The following is a 21603-nucleotide window of genomic DNA, read 5'->3' on the forward strand; positions in this document are numbered from 1 at the left end:
CAAAGCATTACCTGAAGAGGAATAAAGACAAATCTTTAAATTAGAGGCATGAGACTGAAATCTAAACCATTAAACCAATCATTCAGAAGTGGCCTGCTTTGCTCCTGCTAAATTTAAAAACACTTCCCTCTACAAACTAGCCTTTCTTTCGTTAGCCCCACTTTCCAAACAACAGGTAGAGCTATATACCTGCAGCTCGTGATCCAACATCTGGTTTACCGTGCTTTAAAGGCCCTGGCCTGATGTGCCAAAAGTAACAGGCAACATCTCTGAGAGACCTCGAGTCTTGTGGACATGAGAACCAATATTCCACCACCTCAGTGTCAGGGGAAGCAGAAGCTGACACCAGAAAATATGCCTTTATATCCCTAAAGAAATAAAAAACTCAGAAAAAATGTTTGACCTTCCCCCTAACTGCTTTAAATAATTTAGATAGAGGGCCTGCCCCAGGAAGAAAGATATCACCTTAGGTAATTGTAGGTTTAACATGAACCAGCTGGTGATATAGACAAGGAGGAGCCTAACAAGGCCCACTTCAGCAAAGTCTTCCCTGTATTCATTCCATTGTTTCAGGATGGCCCAACTAATATTCATTTACTAAACATTTTTTTCATCTCCTTATAAGTTGTCTTCCCTTTGAAGTCCTAGACCCCTAACTCCCTCTACTTCCTTATTCCAGAAGGACTATTATACCACATTTTGTCTTACTGACTTTGAAATTTTTATGCTTGAATTAAAACTTGAATTTTTCCTGTTAATCTGCCTTATGTCATTTTGATCAGTCTAGCCAGAAGAACATTCTAAAGGTAGGAGGAAATTTTATTTTTCCTCGACCACAGGTGTGAAGCAATAGCTAATGCATATCCATGGTGGAATTTTTTTTTTTTTCCAGATTTAATGTGTTTTATTGATTAAATTATTACATTTGTGCCAATTTCCCTTCCCTCTGCTCCCCTCCACCCGGTGGCCCCCCTCCCTCCAGTTGTTCCCCCCTTTTAGATTATGTCCATTAGTTGTGCATACAGTTCCTCCCAACCTCTCTCCGTCTATTCCATTCCCTCCTACTTTGATCGCCAATTCCTATATCATCTCCCTCCCTTTCCCCATTCCCCCTCCCTGTTGACCTCCCCCCAATATGCTTCCCGTACCCACAGTTCCTCTTCCCCTCTCGTTGCCTATTTAGTTTGCCTTTGTTTCATCTCCCTAGCTTCTGTTTTTTTTTTAAACCAGTCCCTTTAACATCTCATATAACAGTGGTTTGGATCTAATGAACTCTTTCAGTTTTATTTTGTCCTGGAAACACTTTCTCTGTCCTTCTATTCTGAATGACAATTTCGCTGGGTAGAGTATTCGTGGTTGTAGGTTTTGGATTTTCATTACTTTGAATATTTCTTGCCAGTCTCTTCTTGCCTGTAGGGTTTCCCTTGAGAAGTCAGCTGATAGTCTAATTGGGACCCCTTTGTACATAATTCTTTTCTTCTCTCTTGCTGCTTTTAAGATTCTCTCTTTATCTTTAATTTTTGACATTTTGATTATAATGTGTCTTGGAGTGGTTCTCCCTGGGTCCAGTTTCTTGGGAACTCTCCTTGCTTCCTGGACCTGCAGGTCTATTCCCTTTCCCAAGTCTGGGAAGTTCTCCTTTATTATATTTTCACTCAATTTTTCAAGTTCTAGTTCATCTTCTTCATTCTCTGGCAAACCAATGATTCTTATGTTGGGCCTTTTATAACTGTCCCAGAGGTTTCTGATCCTTTCGTTGTTGCTTCCCATTACCTCTCGCTGCATTGGTTGACTGCTTGTTCCTTCTCCATATTCCAGTTTGTTGAAATGAACTCTGGATTTTATTTCCTTTCCTTCTGTCTCGTATACTGTTTTGTTCCTTTCGTTATGAAAGTTTTTCGCTTCTTTCATATCTTTTTCCTGCTCTTTTGTGAATTCTGTAAGCCACCTGATAACAATGGCCCAGAACTGAGCCTCTGACAGGTTTCTTATCTGTTCATCTGTCAGGTTCTCTATCTGCTGCCTGGTGAGTTGTGTTACCGGTATTTCTAAGGTTGCCTGCCTCATTTTGACAGATGCTTTTTGTTTTCTTGGGCTGGCTGTCGGGGGCAGTGCCTGTGTACGCGTCACAAATTAGCGACCGGCGCCTGCTTGTCCGCGACTTATTTCTCAGCTCTGTGGTGCTTTCTTTGGGGGCGGGGGTCCAAGATGGATTCACACAGTTATTCAGCTAGGAGACCGGGATCCGTCCTCCCGCCCCCCTGGGCCTCACTGTTCAAGGCGATGCGGCGGCCGCTCTCCCCAGCTCCGGAGTCGCGCACCGCCAGGGGCTTGGCCACCGGGACTCCTCGCCGGGGTCGCGCACCGCCAGGGGCTTGCGTAGCCGGGACTCCTCGCAGGGGTCGCGCACCGCCAGGGGCTTGCGTAGTCGCTCTCCCCAGCTCCGGAGTCGCGCACCGCCAGGGGCTTGCGTAGCCGCTCTCCCCAGCTCCGGAGTCGCGCACCACCAGGGGCTTGCGTAGCCGCTCTCACCAGCTCCGGAGTCGCGCACCGCCAGGGGCTTGGCCACCGGGACTCCTCGCCGCCCGCCGCTCCGGGTGCCACCGCAAACAGCACTGCCCACTTTAACTCCTACCTGCCCAAATGGCACCGCTGGTTTATAACTTCATATGTTGGACTTCCGTGTAGTTTTATTTTCTGGAATTTCTAGTTATCCTTTGTTTTGAAGTAGTTGTATTCCTCTATAGTTGTAGAGGGGACCTAGCGTGTCCGTCTAAGCCTCCATCTTGGCCGGAAGTCCTCTCCATGGTGGAATTTTGAGGAAGAACTATCTAAAGCATGACAACTATATACCATTTGATACCTTTCTCATTCTTTTCTTTGCCTTTGATTTTTCTCCATTACGCCTAGTAAGTAACCTCACTGGTTCTTCCAAACCAGTCCTTATCTTTCTGGGCATCCTCATATAACTCTCCTATCCGTACTCCAGAAAAAAATCAATTACAACAAGGGTTGACAAACTATAGCCTGTGGACCCTATCCAAATGGCCAGCTATTTGAGTATGACCTGCAAAGTGAATGGTTCCTATATTTTTTAATTGTTGAGGGAAAAAATTCAAAAAGAAGTATATTTCCTGACATAAAAATTATATAAATTTCAAATTTCAGTGGTTATTAAGTAAAATTTATGGGAGCACAGCCAGTTTGTCCAGTATTACCTATGGCTGCTTTTATACTAAAATAGCTAGGTGCATAGTTGCAACACAGACCATATGCCCTGCAAAGCCTAAGGATACTTACTATTTGCACCTTTACAGAAAAGCATGCAAACCCCTCAAGCAGAACTATCAGACTTTCCACTAATAGAAGATTTTCCCAAATCCAGACACAATGCATTCCAGAAATACAAAACAAAGACTCATTAAGTCCACTAGAGTTAAAGATACCAACAACTACACCATCCCAAAGATCACACCACTATGTCTACTCTTACCGAAGTAATGAGAAGACTTTAAGCATTTCATTCCTTCACTGCCATTTTCAGTTGGAGATGCTGTAAATAGCAGGCCACTTTTTGCCTCTGTTTAACTGAACTGAAGCCACAGAGAACAAAAAGATAAATTTTCTTTCAGTTTCTTGGCAAGAGGCTCATATATACATGTGTGTGTGCATGCATGTGTGTGCATATTATTACATATATATAATTATATATTATTTATATTTGTTCTTGGCAAGAGGCGTGTGTGTGTGTGTGTGTGTGTGTGTGTGTATAATTTTGTCTTTCATCTCCCAATTCCCTTCATTTATCAAAAATGTTGACAAAGAGACTTTAATTAGATCATTCTAATCACAAGGAACTGGGTGTGATGGAAGACTTCAGAGTTACTATCTGTTCTTTGCAAAACAAAACAGATAGGCTACTCTCCCTGTAGGAGCTGGAGATTTATCAACAGACAAAAGGATGCAAAAAGCCAATAGATAAGGTGTAATTAAAGATCAGGCTTATAAATTTTATACTGACATAAATTTAAGAGGATTTGCAGGTAGAAATTCAGGATTCAGAACCTGAGTATCATTATGAAAATATACGACTCAGTTCTGTACGCAACATTGCATAATACATAGATTTATTATTAAGACTAATACTCCATGCCTCCAACCCCTTTCATACATACAATTTGGATTATTCAGTGCCAAAGTAATTTCCAAAGTACTCTATCTTCTTCAAGTATTTCTCCTTAATTAGCTCTATTTTCCATGTATTGAGCATCAAAACCTGTTTTAGAAACAGAAATCACCTACCATATTTTTGCTAGTTGTTAAGAGGTATAATTTAGAAAGGTCTGTGTAGTCTTGTAGGTCTTCATTTCTTTCCCTTTATAATGTAGTAAAATTATTACCAATGTAATACTCAACATGGTTATAATACAGGGTGGGGCAAAATTAAATTTACAGTTTGTATGAAAAATAGTACAATAATTAATAACTAATAATATAAGAATAAACTGTTTCACATACAACTATAAACCTACTTTTGCCCCACCCTATAGTGGTCTCTCTCTTCACTGGTTCAAAGGCCAACAGTAAAAATAAAAATGAAAAGAACTGCAGAATATCACAGACTAGAGGGCTGAAGTACATTCAACTAAGATCCGGTCTGAAACTAAAGCTGCATTTCTTAGATTAAATCATAATAGATCATTTTGATATGGTATGCTTTGGAATATTTAGCAGACGTTTAGCAACTCAAGACTAGGTTTACATTTTCTGCTCTACAATTTCACAGCCACTGGAACAACAGAAAAGAAATAGCTGGATCTTTTGGAAAATTACAAGTTTGGTACAATAACTCATTAACAAGTCAAGTTCAGAAAATAAATTTAGGGGAAAAACAGGTTGATAAAACAGGTGGGAAAACAGGTGGGAGAGATAAATTAGTTCTTGAATAACCTTGAGGCAAAACAAGCTTGACTATTTCAACTTTAAGAGAACTACAAAAGGTTTGAACAAACAGAATCCAGGAATGAAAGTCATTCAAAGCGTGCTTTCCAGTGAGTTTAAAGGGATGGTAAGTGCTCTGTGTGATCCTGGTCAGAACAAATCAACTTACCGGAGTAGGCCCAGTACGGATCCCCTGAGGCTTTGCGCCTTCGGATCTGCGCTGAGCTGCCGTGTCTGTTGTCCTGAAGGGACCCAACGTAGCCTTCGGTCAATGCTGGAAGATAGGGAGAGCCACAGTGAGACAAAGTCACCACCCCACTGGACACAGGAAGGTGTAAAAAGCATGCACTCGGTGACTTCCTAGAAGCACAGACCTTGGAATAACTGAATAGAACCTCTTGGTTTTACAGAAAAATTATAGGAGACTAGAGAAATTACCATGGTTACTATTATTATTAATCACATCTTACAAAGAACCTTGACTTTGTGCTGAGAAGGACAATGTCCTAGGCACTTTATATACATAATCTTATTTAATCTGCAATAGACCACCAGGCAGTAGACACAATGGTCCGAATAATGGGACCATTCCATATTTAAGCAAACTGGAGCTTAGAGAAGTTAAATATAACTTGCCCAAGGTCATACAAGTAGTAGACCTGGAACCTGCAGTTTTGGTTCCAATTACCCACATAAGCCTATGCCCTACGTGCCAAGGGCCTCTAGCCTTATTTGATCTTCAGAGAGCAAGGGTCATTTTATCTTTTACAGATGGAGGAATTAAGGTTCAGAGTCCTGGATCACAAAGGTAAGTATGCAGCAGGCCGGGGAACTGAACTTAAGCATGCCTACATCAAAGCCAGGGCTTCTGCCATCCACACCAAGCAGTCTGAGGCCTAGGAGACCCCCCATGTTAACTACGAGACTTCCATATTCTCTGAACCCTGTCAGACGCCTACTGCACTAAAGGATATGAAATTTAAAACCCTCCAAGGACAAGAGAAAAGAAACATTGCTTAATGATGTATTTTTTGAAAACTCAAAATGAATTCAATCTTCTACCCTACTGTGGAGAGCTTCCATCTGTCAGCTCCAACGTTCAAAACCCTCCCATCCCATCCCATCATGGATGCAAAATTCTTTTGTTGGGAGCCCACACCTGAGTGCACTGATGTGAAATGGAATTACACTTCAAACACTACATCCCAGCTGTCTATGTTAACATTTAAATGCACTAAACAAAATCAAATGTGCTTTTAAAAAGCAAAGAGAATGGTTAGGGGAACTGTACAGTCAAAGATTAAGATGACACCAAAGAAACGCAATACATTTTCTATTCCACATTAGAGTAATAATATAATAATCTCACCATGATGGCATTAGCTCTGTAGACACTGTGACAGTCATGAAAAGTAGGAAACACATACAATACTTGATGCTTACATTTCAGTTGCAAAGAATGGCAAAGACTGGCTTTAAGAGAAGTAATGACTGAACAAAGAGAAAAGACAGTCCGCTGAGATGAACCCTTCTGAGAAAAGGAAGAATCTTTTAAAATCCTAAAACACATCTAAAAAGCAAACCTGGTGTCATTCATGCCTGCTCACTGGTTCTGAATGACAAAGTCAAAATCTAAGTCACTAATCATTTTTAAAGTATGATAGATTAGGTACCTGCCATCCACTCTTTCTTAGTTTTTGCAGATGAGCCACAGAGTCCCGGAAAGTTGACCACTCTAAGCTTCTAGGAATCAATAATAAAACCCCCTGCCCTGGCTGGGTGGCTCACTTGGTTGAAGTGTTGTTCCATATACCAAAAGGTTGCGGGTCTGATTCCCAGTCAGGGGACATACTTGGATTGAGGGTTCAATTCCTGGTTGGGGTGTGTGCAGGAGGCAATGGATCTCTGTTTCTCTCTCATCTCTCTCTCTCTCTGTCTCTCTCTCCCCTCACCTCTCTGTCTCTCTGTCTCTCTCTCTCTGAAATCAGCGAACATATCCTATGGTGAGGATTAAAAAATAAAATAAAATCTCCCAACTAGTCTCCTAATCTATTTTTCCCCATACTCTAAAGCACACCAAATACATATTTGTTAGACTTATTTATTTTCCATGTATATGGGGAAACTTTTTTAAATGTTACCTGTTTACTATGTATCTTAGAGCTAGTTCACTCTGACTGTTCCCAAATAATTCTTCCTCTTTGTATCAAAGACAATGAGTAAAAGAACGTCTCGACCTTGGGTGCAATCCATGTGACTTCCATTGGGCTATGTGATTGAGCCTCAGCTTCCTTGTCTGTAATATAGATAAAAATACCAACCCCATAGAACAGTTATGAAGATACACAAGTTACTGTGAGTAGAGCACCTAACTCAGCATGGGCAAATAGTGCTTTTACTTTTTTCATTTCTTTTTTATTGATGGGGGTGATTGATTTGTTGCTCTACCCATTCACACATGCATTGATTGATTTTTATATGTGCCCTGATCCTGGATCAAACCTGCAACCTCGGTGTATGGGGGACAGTGCTTTAACCAACTGAACCTGGCCAGAACTATATTGTGTTTTTTCACCATCCTGCCCCAAAAACCCTTAGCCAGGAGTCATACACTGGACAGCCTGGCCCCATCGCCTGTCTCCCTGCCAGCGTTGGGCTGGGGGAGACACTGGCTTAAGCCAGACAGACTGGAAACCATGCCCCTGGCCCCAATGATATGTTTAGATATGGGGACATCTGCCAATCAGAAAGATTATTCTCTCTTCCCGAGTTATTATAGTATAAGCGGGAAGCCTCAAGGGGGTGCTTGAGGGTGAAGAAAGGGATCAGCAAAGGAGCTCAAGAGTGGAACCAAGCCAGAGGAAGCAAATTCTATAGATAGATTCCTTTGGTCAAATTCTAAGCCAAGGACAAAGCCAATTTAAAACCAACCCCATGGAAGCTTTATATTTACATGAACCAACTACCTGCCAAAGTTTACTTTTCTGACTCTTATACGCAAAAGACCTACAAATGACATTGACTGTGATCTGATGACTTTCAAAAATGTCACTTAAACTCCTGATCCAGTTCTCCATCCATAAATGCCATTGATGGACTACAGCTCTGACTCTCAACTCTGGCTGCTTTTAAAAAGTAAAAATTAAAAAATTAAAGCACGTTATACCGTGGACCCTACCTGCAGATACTGGGATTTATTTGGTCTAGGGGGTATCCAGATACCAGTTGTTGTTTTTTTAAGTTATCCAGGTGATTCTCTTGAAGCCAGAAATAAGAAACCCGAACCATGCTTATGAGCCAGACTAGGGTCCAGTTCAGCTCTGACATTCTCAACCCCTGACCTGCAACCTGTAACTTCACACACTAAGTCTTAACACAAGTAAAGAGCTGGCCAGGCAGAAATGAACATGCTGCAGAAATCAACCCAGTGTGGGGTGAACCTCAGAATTTACACCAATAAACCTGAACTGAGCCAGAGTTCTGCCAGAAAACTGACAAATGAACCAGGTATCCCAGTAAAAGGAATGAAGTTATCCTCAAGGATATTAACTGCCATATCTTTTATAATAGATGTTATCCAGTACCACAATCTCCAAAACCAGTCCTCCTTTTTTTCCTAAGAAGGAGGTGCTTTCCATTTATCAGAACCTTTGAGAAAATCAGCATGGGCAAAGGGGGGACACAAAGGCTGCCTGCCCCGTCTCTCATTTGTGTGGCTTCTGCACTGACAGCTCTGCCTGGAGAGCAAAATGACAAGAGTCCAGAGCTTCATCAGGTAAGCACAACAACCTGCTAGTACTGAGAATTAGACCATACTGCCTGGATAGGAACCACAGGTTTGGGTTTCCAACATCTGCCAGCTTCCCAAAGCAATAAAACATTGTATTATTAAAAAACTAAAACTACAGCCCTGGCTGCTGTGGCTCAGCTGATTGAGCGTCGTCCTGCAAGCCAAGTGTCGCTGGTTCGATTCCCAGTCAGGGCACATGACTAGGTTGCACGTCAGGTCCCCAGTTGGGGGCGTGAGTGAGAGGCAACCGCACAGTGATGTTTCTCTCCCTCTCTGCTTTCCCCTCTCTCTAAAAATAAATAAATGAATAAATATTTAAAAATAAAATAAATAAAAAATAAAAATAAACTAAAACTACAAAGATATATTTAATTCAAGAGACAGGGAAGTACATGTCAGAAGGTCCTCCCCTGACACTGCAAATAAATGGCATCCATGTCCCAAAGAGGGCATATTTTTCCAGCCATCTGTACACATCACACTGTGGTGTGAGCAGTGAAACTGCCTGTCTAAAGGTAGTTCAACTTGGGACAAAAGGAAGAGGTGTGATTTCCCTGTATACACGCCAAAGGACAAGAAGTAACATGGGGGAGAGGGCCAACTCGAAGGAGGTGATTACCCCTGTCTCCAACTCCCTCCCCAGCGTACCAAGGTACAATGTGGGTTGAACACACAAGGCTGGAATGGACAGGAAACCCTGCTTCTGAAGAACATTGCTGCACGGCCTGTGAAGGGCTCTGAGCTGCCTGCAGATAAAGGAATTTCCAACCTACCTCCCACAATGGAGCTTGCCATATGGTAGGTGTTCAGTAACTAGTGAGTGAGTGATTGAATAAATAAAGAGATGAAAAACCAAGAGACTGATGCTGTCTGTGTTGGGGATAAGAGTATGTATATCCCCGTGCGTATATAACATGTTTATATAAGCCACAGAAAAAGCACCAGAAACAACAACCATCTACAACGTGAAGTGGGAAGGAATAACCAGGACCTCATAAGCAATTCTTTGGAGAGACAACACAAAAATGAACAGGGCAGAAACATATTTTATCACCCTGGCATCAGATTTGTTTTTAACACATGAACTATGCATTAAAGAGGACTATATTTAGTGTTCCCTTTGACTTCATCTATGTCAGTAATGTGTGATTTCCTTTCCCCTGAATGAGAACATAATCATGAACTACTACTGGCCCTCGAATATTTAAAACAAAACAAAATCTTAGTTCCAAATGTATTTTAATCATATGAGAAAGATTTTATTTAAAATATTTTTTAATTATTATTTAAGTATATTAAGGCACTTACTATTTTATTGGCAAGGAGCAGGGATTTGCTAAAAGAGACATTCTGTGGTTCCCAAATAAAGATACAGACTCGGCATACCAAATTCAATCAATTTTAATACTCTGTGTACTCTTCTAAACTCAAACAGCCAACAAATGGCAGCATGGCAGTGGTATGTATGGGAAGACTATGAATCGTGCTATTGATTTTCAATATCTTGTGTGCAGAAAATTAAATTATGCAAATGAATGCCTTTAACAGATCCTTACCTTAATGTAAAATTGCATCCCTTTTTATGTCAGCAACTTAATTACACAATTAAAAATGAAGCATGCTTATGAAAATATGTAGTTTCATTCTTCAGAACAGACAATAACTGTAAATCTGCCCCTAATTATCATGGGTCTAACAAGGAGTGGGAGCTGGTGTTAGGTGAACACACCCTACCAAGGTCAAAGCTCCAAGCCCACTGTGGGAACTGAAACTGTCTGTTAGCAGAAAGCTCAGAGAGGCTCTCGGTGTGGTCACCAAACCTGGAAGAACTCAGACTGCAGTGAAGGAGGAAGGGCAGGGAGCACAAAACACTTTCCGACCTGTACAGTGATGTGGACCACTCCTCAGAGGTCTACTCTAGAGTGTTCAACCAACAAAAACAAATGCAGGAACACACATGTAAGCGTGCACACAGGCACACATGCATGTGAGGCCTAACTGGGCAAGAGAAATATCAAACTTGGGCAGCCTTCAAGGGTCTGGCTACTGTAATAATGAAATGAGTTTACGAAGGAAAAACCCAGCTACTCCCACCATCTGGGACATTTGAGTCTCTCAATTCAGGATGGAAGTGGAGATTTTAAAACCAAGGGCATTAACTAGTCACCCTGCTTATGTCCCACTCAGCAGGAGGAAGCCCGTTGCTATGCAGAGGGACAGGTATTTTCATCAGGTAGGTTTCATAAACTCTATCACCTCTGAGAACTTTTACCAAGCTTACCACATTTCCAGCCTGAAGCAAAAAAGATTTTAAAATTTTGAAACCCAAAGGCCCAATGCCTTCCTATAAAAATATCCTAAGAGTTACCTACCTCTGAAAATATCAACAAAACTGTTTCCCATGTGCATGTTTTAATTTCCCAGAGCCACCAGACATAGTTTAAAACAAGAAATGTTCTTATTCTGGGAATATAAAAGCAGATGTGTATCCCATCTGCCTCAATCATAATCTTTAGGAGAAAGGAATCTGTGTAAATACTTACTCTCAGGGTATCACAGGAACTTTGACTTAAAAAAAAAAAAAGTTTCAAGCTGTGTTAACTCTTGTGTGTTAATTTGCAGGCTGAATATTTTTCATACAAAGAAACCAGCTCCTCTAGATAACATTCTTGACATAAAGTTCTTTTCTTAGGTTTTACTGTCAGAGAGAAGGGTCACTGAATGTACATGGGATAGAAAAGAAACATTTTACTGCCAGTTGCAAATGCATGAATTGAAATTACAAAGTACAACTGATGTCTTATTGTTTTTAACAAAGGTGGTATACATATTTACATCCATGCATTTGTATATCTGAAAAGGAATGGAAGTCTGAGGTGCCCACCAAGAAAGGAAGACATGTGGTCACTACAAGAATTTCAAAATAAGCAAGCATTCCTCCACCTTCGGTTTCACCTTACCATACTGAACCCACAATGTACTTTGATCACAACTATGTCACGATGTCCCATAGGGTAAAGTGGTTAGGTGGCAGTGAGACCAGTAAGTTTATGATGAGAGCAGCCCAAACTGCCATCTACATGTTGTACTGCAACACATCTTGTGCTCAAAGCAAAACAGATTAGTGACAGTTGAGGTTGTTTCCACTTTAACTATATGTCCAATTCTAGATCATCCCAAGGAACTTAGATGCCTGTGAAAATTGATCAGTTTCCATCCAAAATTGAAAACATCAAAACAAAAAAAATTCTGGTTCCCTGGTGCCAGAATGAAAATTACTGAGGATAATGGATGGATGGCTCCCATGTAGTTCACTGCCAGAGTTACTGACAGAAACCAGCCCACTAAAATAAGTAATAGGCACTCATGTTTGCAAATCAGAATGTGTATTTCCAGAATGGCAGGCAAACAGTTAAGCAAGCTGTTTATATCTATTATAACTGCTCGTATAACAAACTAATTAAAGATCCCTCAATGATGGCAAAATTGCTATCAAGTATAATTTTCTCTAAATTTTAAAGAGTATTTAAGAACATTATAACCATACAATAATTTAAAATGAATAAACCTTTCTCTTTTCTTGAACCTACTTTTGGGCTAAAGTATCAAATTATAGTTAAAATAATTAAATATTCCAATCAGCCTCTCATCTCCTTTGTGCCTGTCATGCAATTAATTGTACTAAAATGTACTTAGTGGGTATCCCAAAAAGTAAAATGAAGAAGTGCATTCCTTTGCAACTACTTCATTACAAATAGTACCTCAGTTATTCGTGATATTGAGCTGGACTCAATGTAAGAGATTATATTACAGTAAATTACCTATTTTATCATAGTCAATTGTACTTATTGTCCCAACTACAAATATGTTATTTCATCATCTGAAATGATAAAGAAACCTCACATGAAGCCATGACTGAAACTTATAGGCAATTCAAAGGAAAGAGGAATCGCACAACAATGCAAAATCCTAGGGCAAAAAGGAACACAAAGAAGGCTTGTAAAAATGAGTTAAATAAGAGGAAGAAGCAAAATACTTAAATTTTCTCTTCATTATTTTACTCTAAATAACACTGATTCCAAATTAAAAATCTATTTTTCTAATCAAATAGAACTAAAAGAAACAAAAAATTCGAGTCATACCTCTGCTATTAACTATGTTAACAGTTTTAAAAATTCAGAAATAAAAATACATGATTCCCAACAGGTCCCAAAATAGGTACACTTAGAAAACTGAGACTTCCGGCCAAGATGGAGGCCTAGGTAGACATGCTGGATCTCCCTCCACAACTAAGAAGAAATACAACTACCTCCAAACTAGTAGCAGCCAGAAATTCCAGAAAATTGAGCTGCATAGAAGTCCAACAAACAAAGATATAAAGAAGAATTACTCATCCAGACAGGTGGGAGGGACAGAGCCAGAGCAAAGAGGATGCGCAGTGTGGCAGTGATGGCGGCTGCAGTGACAGCGGCTGTGGCTGGTGGGCGGCCTAAACTGCAGTCACACATTAAAAAAAGGAGGAAGGGACACCTCAGGAGTGCTCCCAGCACCAGACCAGACCGCACAGCTCACGATTCCAGCACCAAGGACAATAAAGCCTCATTGCTTCTGACTGTGAAAGCCAGTGGGGGTTGGGGCAGAGGAAGAAACTGCCGGTCTCTCAGTAGAGTCTGCTTCTTTAAAGGGCCCCCAAGGTCCTAGAACAACCGCAGATACACCCACTCTGGGGACTACAACCTGGGCAACAGCTAGAGGGGCACCAGTCCCATACAGGAAGTGGAAGAAGTGCCTGGAAAAGAGGCGAATGCAGGGCAAGCAGTATTTCCCTCTCAGACCCCTCCCCCACACACAACGCCACACATGGTAAAACGGGTCACCCAAACTGACAAATACATAAGGCTCTGCCCTTTACAAATTAACAGGTGCAAGGGCTCTACCTAAGACACAGAGGCAAACAAACACAGGAGCCTGTCAAGATGAGGAGACAGAGAAGTATGGCCCAAAAGAGGGAGCAGATCAAGGTTCCAGTAGGAGAATTAAGCAAGGAGGAGACAGCCAATCTAACAGACAGAGTTCAAAACACTGATGATAAAGATGCTCACAGACTTGACAGATATGCTTGAGCATGACAAATGCAGAAGGAAAGAAGTGAGGGATATGCTAAGCGAAATGAAGAAAAATCCACACAAAACCAATGGTGAAGAAGGAAACCGAGGTTCAAAGCAATGACTTGGAACATAAGGAAGAAAAAAAGTGAACCAGTACAGAATGAAGAAACAACAATTGAAAAAAACAAGGAGTGCCAGAAGGAGAAGAGGAAGAGCAAAAAACTGAAAACTTATGTGAAAAAATAATGAAGGAAAACGTCTCATGTTTGGTTAAGGAAATAGATATCCAAGTCCAAGAAGCACAGAGGGTCCCAAACAAGCTAGATCCAAAGAGGACTACACCAAAACACAACATAATTAAAATGCCAAAGGTGAAAAATAAAGAGAGAATCTTAAAAGCAGCAAGAGAAAAGAAAAGAGTTACCTACAAAGGGTATAAGATTATCAGCATATTTGTCAAAAGAAAGTTTTTAGGTAAGAAGGGACTGGCAAGAAGTATTCAAAATGATGAAAAAGCAAGGACCTACAACCTATATTACTATATCCAGCAACCCTATAATTTAGAATGGAAGGGCAGATTATGTGCTTCCCAGACAATGTAAAGCTAAAGGAGTTCATCATCACCAAGCCATTACTATATGAAATGTTAAAGAGATTTATTTAAGAAGAACAAGATCAAAACCATGAACATTAAAATGACAACAAATTCACAACTATCAACAACAGAATCTAAAAAAATAGAAACAAAAACAAACTAAGCAAACAACCTGAATAGGAACAGAATCATGGATATGGGGATCATTTGGAGGGTTATCAACTGGGAGGGGGAAGGAGGAGAAATGGGGAAATGGTGCAGGTATTAAGAAGCATAACTGTTTGGTACAAAACAGACAGGGAGAAGTTAAGAATAATATAGGAAAGGCAAAACCAAAGAACTTACACACATGGCCCATGAACATGAACTAAAGGGGGTGGTATTGCTAGAGGGAAGGGGATGGTAGGCGAAGAGGAGAAAAGGGAAAAGAAATTGGGACTACTATAACAACATAATCAATAAAATATATTTTAAAGAAGAAGAAAACTGACTTATACAGGGGCTCAGAGCCACCCTTCTAAAAAAGAATTATATACCTGACTCAAATATTTTATAACAGCAGATAGAAATAAATCAACCAATTCTTTCAATCCATTTTAACAGTTTGGTTTTCAAAAAATCACATCTCTTGATTTCATAAGGTTCGTGGGAAAAATTAAAATTAGTTGTGGATAGTGTTGTGCTAATATCAACTGCCCCAAATCCATACTTCCAATTTGATTACTTAATAATCAGAGGAACTGGCAAAGACAGGTCAGAGACTGCATACTGTGGTCATATGCTAAATACAGCCTTTGATCCAGATGTTATGTTTCACCCACTGTACCTGTACGCATGTGTGTTTAAATAACTGCCAACAAAGAGAGCTCCAAAATCTGTGTGTGTATGTGTGTGTGTGTTTTAATAGGAGGTCTGTACTTTATTCCAAATTAGCAACCATATGCCAAGTCAATACCAACTAGCTTTTCAGAGAAGAATCATGACCCCACCCATTCCCATTTGATCATTTTTATTCCCTGTTTACTATTTATGGCCATCTAAGTTTGCCACTCATGTCCTAGCCCAATAATAAGTTGCATACTAACTCAACTGTTGCTTATGAGGCAGACCTTATTAAAAGTATCATCAATACAATGGCTCATGTAATTCTTCCAATAATCTTGTGGCTCACATACCCGTTATTCAGAAACAGTATATAACCTGCCCAAGAACACACATCCCTAAACCATATATTACTCTCAAGCCTATATAATTGTCATTGTACTGCAAGTGTTCTTCACAAAATTGAATTTTATGAATTATAAAAATATCTGTGTGAATAACTACTCCACCTGTTCAAAAGTAAACATCACAAGTGAAAAATTGTTTATACATGGGCTTCAGAAAACTAAAAATGTAACAAAGTCAAAAGAAAGTAGCTGTCTAGTCTACTCTTCCCAACACCATTGGCAACTATCTAAGATAAAGTCATGTTTTGATAACACTTTACTGTTGAAAAATAGTCATTTTTCTAACATGGTGTGGAGAATATACAATTATAATTATGCGAACATTGGTTGTTGTCTATAAAAAACAAAGGCATTCTATTTAAGAAAAAATTAATATTAAGTTACAACCGGAATGAAGAGAAACAAAATGATACACTGATTAATAAATTCTCTTTATTTTTTTCTTCCCTTTAAAAGTTTTAATTGTGATTGCCTAATAAATTGCTGTAACTGAGAAATAAAGGATAAAATTTATAACTTGGGCCTCTTATACAGTGTGAGGCAAAAGTAGGTTTACAGTTGTTTATATAGAAAATACTACAATAATTAATAAATAACACAAGAATAAAGTGTTTCACATACTCACAACTATATACCTACTTTTGCCACCTCCTGTGTAGATGAATCATTTATACAGTCTGTAAAATATTGAATAAAAAAATTTAGTAAAGTGAGTATTTTTTAATAGAAAAGAAATGGACTGAAAGAAATTCTACTTATATGTCTGCTACCCATTTCAAAACCATGACACACCCACCAACCCCAGCAAAATGTGCCAGCACAGAGTACATATTCACATTTCAGAATTCCAATGTAATGAGCTTCATGTTGACAAAAACACCCGGCAAGATAATTCCTAAACCATAGGAGATGGTGGAAAACACATTGTAAACATATGCTCTAAGCCCTTAGTTGAGGGTTCAAATACAGAAGGCACTCCAATCATGACACCCCTTCACTCAAGATACCAAGCATGATTGTGACTTCTAGGGCCAAGTTAGGGATACCATTGTGAAAGATGGCATGAGTGGAGCCATATCACAATAGAGCCGAAGAAGCTGTTTCAGAGAAACTGCCCCGCACACCTCGATACTTCCTCCTCTTTTCCCATAAGAACGTGGAGTCCCATGAGGGTAGGGGGCACTATTTAGGCTTCTGACAGAATCTATACTCCCTGATTTGCAATTTCTTGGATCACAAACACTTTTTGTTCAGTTACTGCCTCCTATTGACACCACTTAAACCCTGACCATCCAGAGGCCTGTAGCTATCTACTTATTCCCCAGAACTCTGTGTGGTCAGCAAAGCACCTACACCTTCACATATAGTAGTTCTTAACTACCTTTGGCCAAGAAGAGAATTCCTAAGGAGTTTGGTAAGTAAGGTGTAAGCACGTGCTGATGGTCTCTCCAAGGTGAAATGCTGCTACACCAAGGCACTGAGGAGTGCTTAACCCTACATTACTACCCCTGCCGTCTCAGAGCTTCAGCCCACTGGGTGGGTGAGCCAATAACTACGAAAATTAGAATTTGTATACATAGTGAAGCAAACATGAAAATTAAATATAACAAACATTCTAGAAGCACAGAAAATATAAGTAAGGAAGAAATGTACTTGGAGACAGTAGCCAGGGACAGAGGCGCCCTTTTAGTTGAAGTCATTGGCAGGATGAGAGGACAGAGTACAAGATGAAAGAGCAGCACATGTGAGGACAGGGACAGAGGCAGGGAGGGTGTGAGGCCAGTCCCATGAGGCTTGGTGAGCTGGCTGGGGTTGCAAAGGAACAAGGGCTGGACCCTGCAGGACTTTCGGGCTTTGAAATAAACTTGAAGGAGTCCAAGAGGACTCAGTATGTCTGATTTTTGCTTTCCTTTAAAGCACCTTTATTGAGATAAAATGGTTTTTAGTATACTCACAGAGTGGTGCAACCATAAGAACAATCTAATTTTAGAACACCTTTATCAAAGTATACTTAAAAAGGTGACTCTGCTAACACAGGGCACAGACTGAAGGGAGGCGGGCCAGAACAGAAAACAGTAGCTCATCACCCTGGCGCTGAGGGTGAGTGAGACACATCATTCATTAAATGTGTACTTGCACCTGTGTGCAGGGGACCAGTGCTCCTGGAGGCAAAACTCTGGAGAGCAAACAAATAGTCTCCTGACACTCACCTGACCAAATGCCAACTCACCTTGTTTGGGGTTTTATTTGCTATTATTTTCTACAACTTCCCTTTTGCCTTTTATCACCTGAATTAGGATTTGCACTAGTTAGAAGACAATAGTTAATAAGAGGCAAACAAGATACAACCACCTGCAAAAAAAATGATGGGGAAAAAAGCAAAAATACACATTATATTTTCCGTGAGTTATGTAGTGCAGAAAACTGTATGCTCAATATCATACGAAAAAAGAAAACTACCTGCCCATATGAGACCTATAAAAGAACAGAACACTCTACTATGGATGTTAGGTGGGTGAGGTTTTTTTTTTTTAAGGAAAACTTTATCATTGTTTAAATATAGACATGTGCATGGCTTAAACCCGACTTGGCTTCTCCCTGCTTCCTCAAATGATGTTAAAAACAAACCAAACCTCTCTCTTCCACAGGTAGGTGTGAACAATGGAACAGTAAGCGACCTAAGTATGGGGTAATTAATAAATTAAATCTATGGCAATTCATCTCTGAACGATGACAAAGGTTTGTCCTTAGCAATTCTTCACAGCTGTCTATAATCATAAAAATATAATCAGAAACAAATATGCTTTCTGCAGGCAGGGAGATAAATTACCAAATATACCTCCTCTCCGTAATTCAAAGTCTGTTTCTCCCTCCTGAAACACTGAGAAATAGGCCTTCCATAGATTTGTTTGACTCAATCAGTGCAATAATAACACAAGGAATTGGGTAGTATTGCCCAGGCAACCACTTTCATGTTGCTGGTGAGAATACCCCAGGGCTACAAGTTCATTTTTGTTATCTCCATTTTCTTTACCTATTAGTTTCACTTCTTTATGGAAAGAATGAGGTTTGCTTTGTTCTCTTCAGTTGCAGAAGGAAATCTGTAGAAGAAATATCTCACATTCTACTTTTCTTGGAGAGGAATTACTCACTTGAAATAACCTGGTGCGGGACTCAACAAAAATAAAAGGAAAAAGAACTATTTAACTACAAGTCCTCTCCTGATGAAGAAATGGCAGCTATTAAATGAGTTTGCTTCTGTTTTCATTTTTGGTTGTGCTTTTTCTAAAACCTTCTCTGACTCTGACCAATTATACCTCAAAACCCATTAGAAGCGTCAAATGAAAAAGCAGTTTTATGTCTTTGAAAAGCTCAAATACAAAACCGAACATTTCAGTTCAAATTTTTTTGTTCCTCGCACTATTTATAAACAAGAATCTGAATGAAACCAATTACAAGGAGACTTTCATACTCTGAATTCAAATCCTCATACAAACTGCGGATCACAGGTGGGATAAGAAGATAGTTTCCTTTATTTATTTTTATACATATAATAATGCTGAAAGGAAACTGTATCTTTCGAAGCTTCCGTCAGGTGAAATTGAATGAAACAAATTGTTGCTTTGATTTTTCCACAGCAAATGAGAGAGATGTAGCATCTGCAGTGAATCCTCTGGAACAAACTGGTATAACACATGTACCAAAACTATAGGACCCCAGATTACAGAAATCCTCAGTGAATTCTGAAAAATACACTCCCCTAAATATTACTTATGAAGGTTTATTAAACACATTTGCTCTACAATATCAGATCAGCATAATCAATGAGTGAGTGTTAAGTGAAAGAGTGAGAAAAGATGGCTTTAGACGCTGTGGAAACCCAAGCCTTTTCTCTTGTGAGTGGCCATGTGGTTCAGGCTAACCCAGCCTTTGATATTTAACACAATGGAAACAAAAAGGCTGCATATTTTACGTGTTGCAGAAACCATGCACGATATCTGAGATTTGCTCAGAAACAGATGTTTCAGAAAAAGGAAAAGCATTTTGTGAAATGCGTTTAAAACTTTTCCTTCACTCTAAAGAGGAAAGAAATGCTCTGACCAGAGTTCTTAGTAAGGCAATATTACTCAAGACATCCGCAAACCCAGAACAAAAGAGTAGATGAAATAAAGACGGCTAAAGATATTGTGGCAGAAACAAAACAAAAAGAAAAAAAATTTTTTTGCCAAGATTTTTAATATATTGTTTTGGGAAGATGTAAAGATACTTTTTAACCTCTCTCAATGTCAAAGAAAAAAATTCATTCCTAAAATTCCTCCTGCCCTACTTTAGTTTAAAAATTAACGAAGATAATTAATAAAGATGCTGAGGACAACTAATATTTCTTTAGCATTTACTATGTACAGAGTTCTTCAGATGGATTATCTCTTTTAAGTCTCACCAGAATGTTGAGGAGTAAATAAATCCTCTCAGTAGTCTCATTTCCCCAGGCACAGAATAGATAATTAATCATCTTGTCAAAGTCACATTACATTGTGCATGACAGAAAGGAATCAAACTCAGACCCTCTAAACCAGCGGTCCTCGACCTGTGGGTCACGACCCCCTTGGGGGTCGAACGACCCTTTCACAGGGGTCGCCTAAGACCATTGGAAAACACGTATATAATTACATATTGTTTTTGTGATTAATCACTATGCTTTATTTCAATTTGTAACAATCAAAATACATCCTGCATATCAGATATTTACATTATGATTCATAACAGTAGCAAAATTACAGTTATGAAGTAGCAACGAAAATAATTTTATGGTTGGGGGTCACCACAACATGAGGAACTGTATTAAAGGGTCGCAGCATTAGGAAGGTTGAGAACCACTGCTCTAAACAAATATAAGAAGCGGAAACAAAGCTCCACTGAGCTTCCCTAGAAAGTCTGAGGGCCTACAATATAGAAACAGGTAGCACATACTTAGGTTCTTTTGAAAACATGTATAAAGACCCAAATATAAAATGTTACCACAGAATATATTTGTAATGATTCAAAGTGGCCTTTGCACTGGGACTCCCATGGACAATTTTAATTTTACATATTCTGTCTCAAGGACCACACTAGTTACTTAGATGCCCCAATCCTGTGTCCCAAAAGAAACAAGTGTATTTTCAATTGTCCTTTAAAGAGATTTCACACTGAAAGAATTCCCACTGTAAAAACACTATAGTTACAACTAAAAACACTATAATAAAAGTGATAATTACTGAAAATTATTAAAAGGCTTGAAAAGGGAGTTCTAACACGATAGCCTACACAGGAAAGCATTACGCTAATACCAACTAACTGCTGAGAAAACAATTCATTTTCTCAAAAACAGGAAAAAAAGGAATGTTCCATGCAGGGTTATGTTCCCATTTTGACTTAGAATTGGGGATTAGAATAAGCCTGTAGAACAGCTCTGTCCAATACAGTAGCATACAGCCTCACGGGGTTACCCTGAACCTTGAGATGTGCTGAGTTTAGAATACACACAGGATTTCAAATGATATTTTGGAGATTCTGGATAAAATAAAAAACTAAATCTCCATGTAAACTATCTGAAACATGTTACGTTAGCACTATGCGAGTCAGCTCCTTGGTCTTTTTGGTGACATACTTCCTATAATGCTCTTGCCCCAGGTACCAAATGTGACCTGGAATAATTTAGTGAATGCTCCCTCTTCCATCTACCCTTTCCCACAAATTAGGGGGGGTGGGGGAGGAGAGGCTCCACTTCTTTTGTTTTCCCTCTTCTATTCAAGAGACTACTAACAGTGGGGAGAGGGGGTATTTTTACAGTGGCATATGGTCCACTGGTCTCTTCATGGCTTCAGTTATGGGAATGTAAGGCTCATAAATCAACAGGAGGCCTAATGGCTTGGCACTGAAGAATATAGGAACAACATC

The 21603-nt window shown here is 39.6% G+C and overlaps 1 protein-coding gene across 2 annotated transcripts in view; it reads right to left on the bottom strand.

The window, feature by feature from the left end:
- The window catches only part of PTPRG (protein tyrosine phosphatase receptor type G), a 721348-nt gene that overhangs the window by 521646 nt on the left and 178099 nt on the right, over positions 1 to 21603 (bottom strand). For both annotated transcript variants that reach the window (XM_090283906.1, XM_090283905.1), the window contains exon 2: positions 5111 to 5215. In XM_090283906.1, coding sequence (XP_090140032.1) covers positions 5111 to 5215 — 105 coding nt within the window. The remainder of the gene's footprint in view (positions 1 to 5110; positions 5216 to 21603) is intronic.

The sequence above is a fragment of the Furipterus horrens genome, unplaced genomic scaffold (genome assembly GCF_987537825.1).
Source record: "Furipterus horrens unplaced genomic scaffold, mFurHor1.1.pri manual_scaffold_7, whole genome shotgun sequence".
In the NCBI taxonomy this organism is placed as follows: domain Eukaryota; kingdom Metazoa; phylum Chordata; class Mammalia; order Chiroptera; family Furipteridae; genus Furipterus; species Furipterus horrens.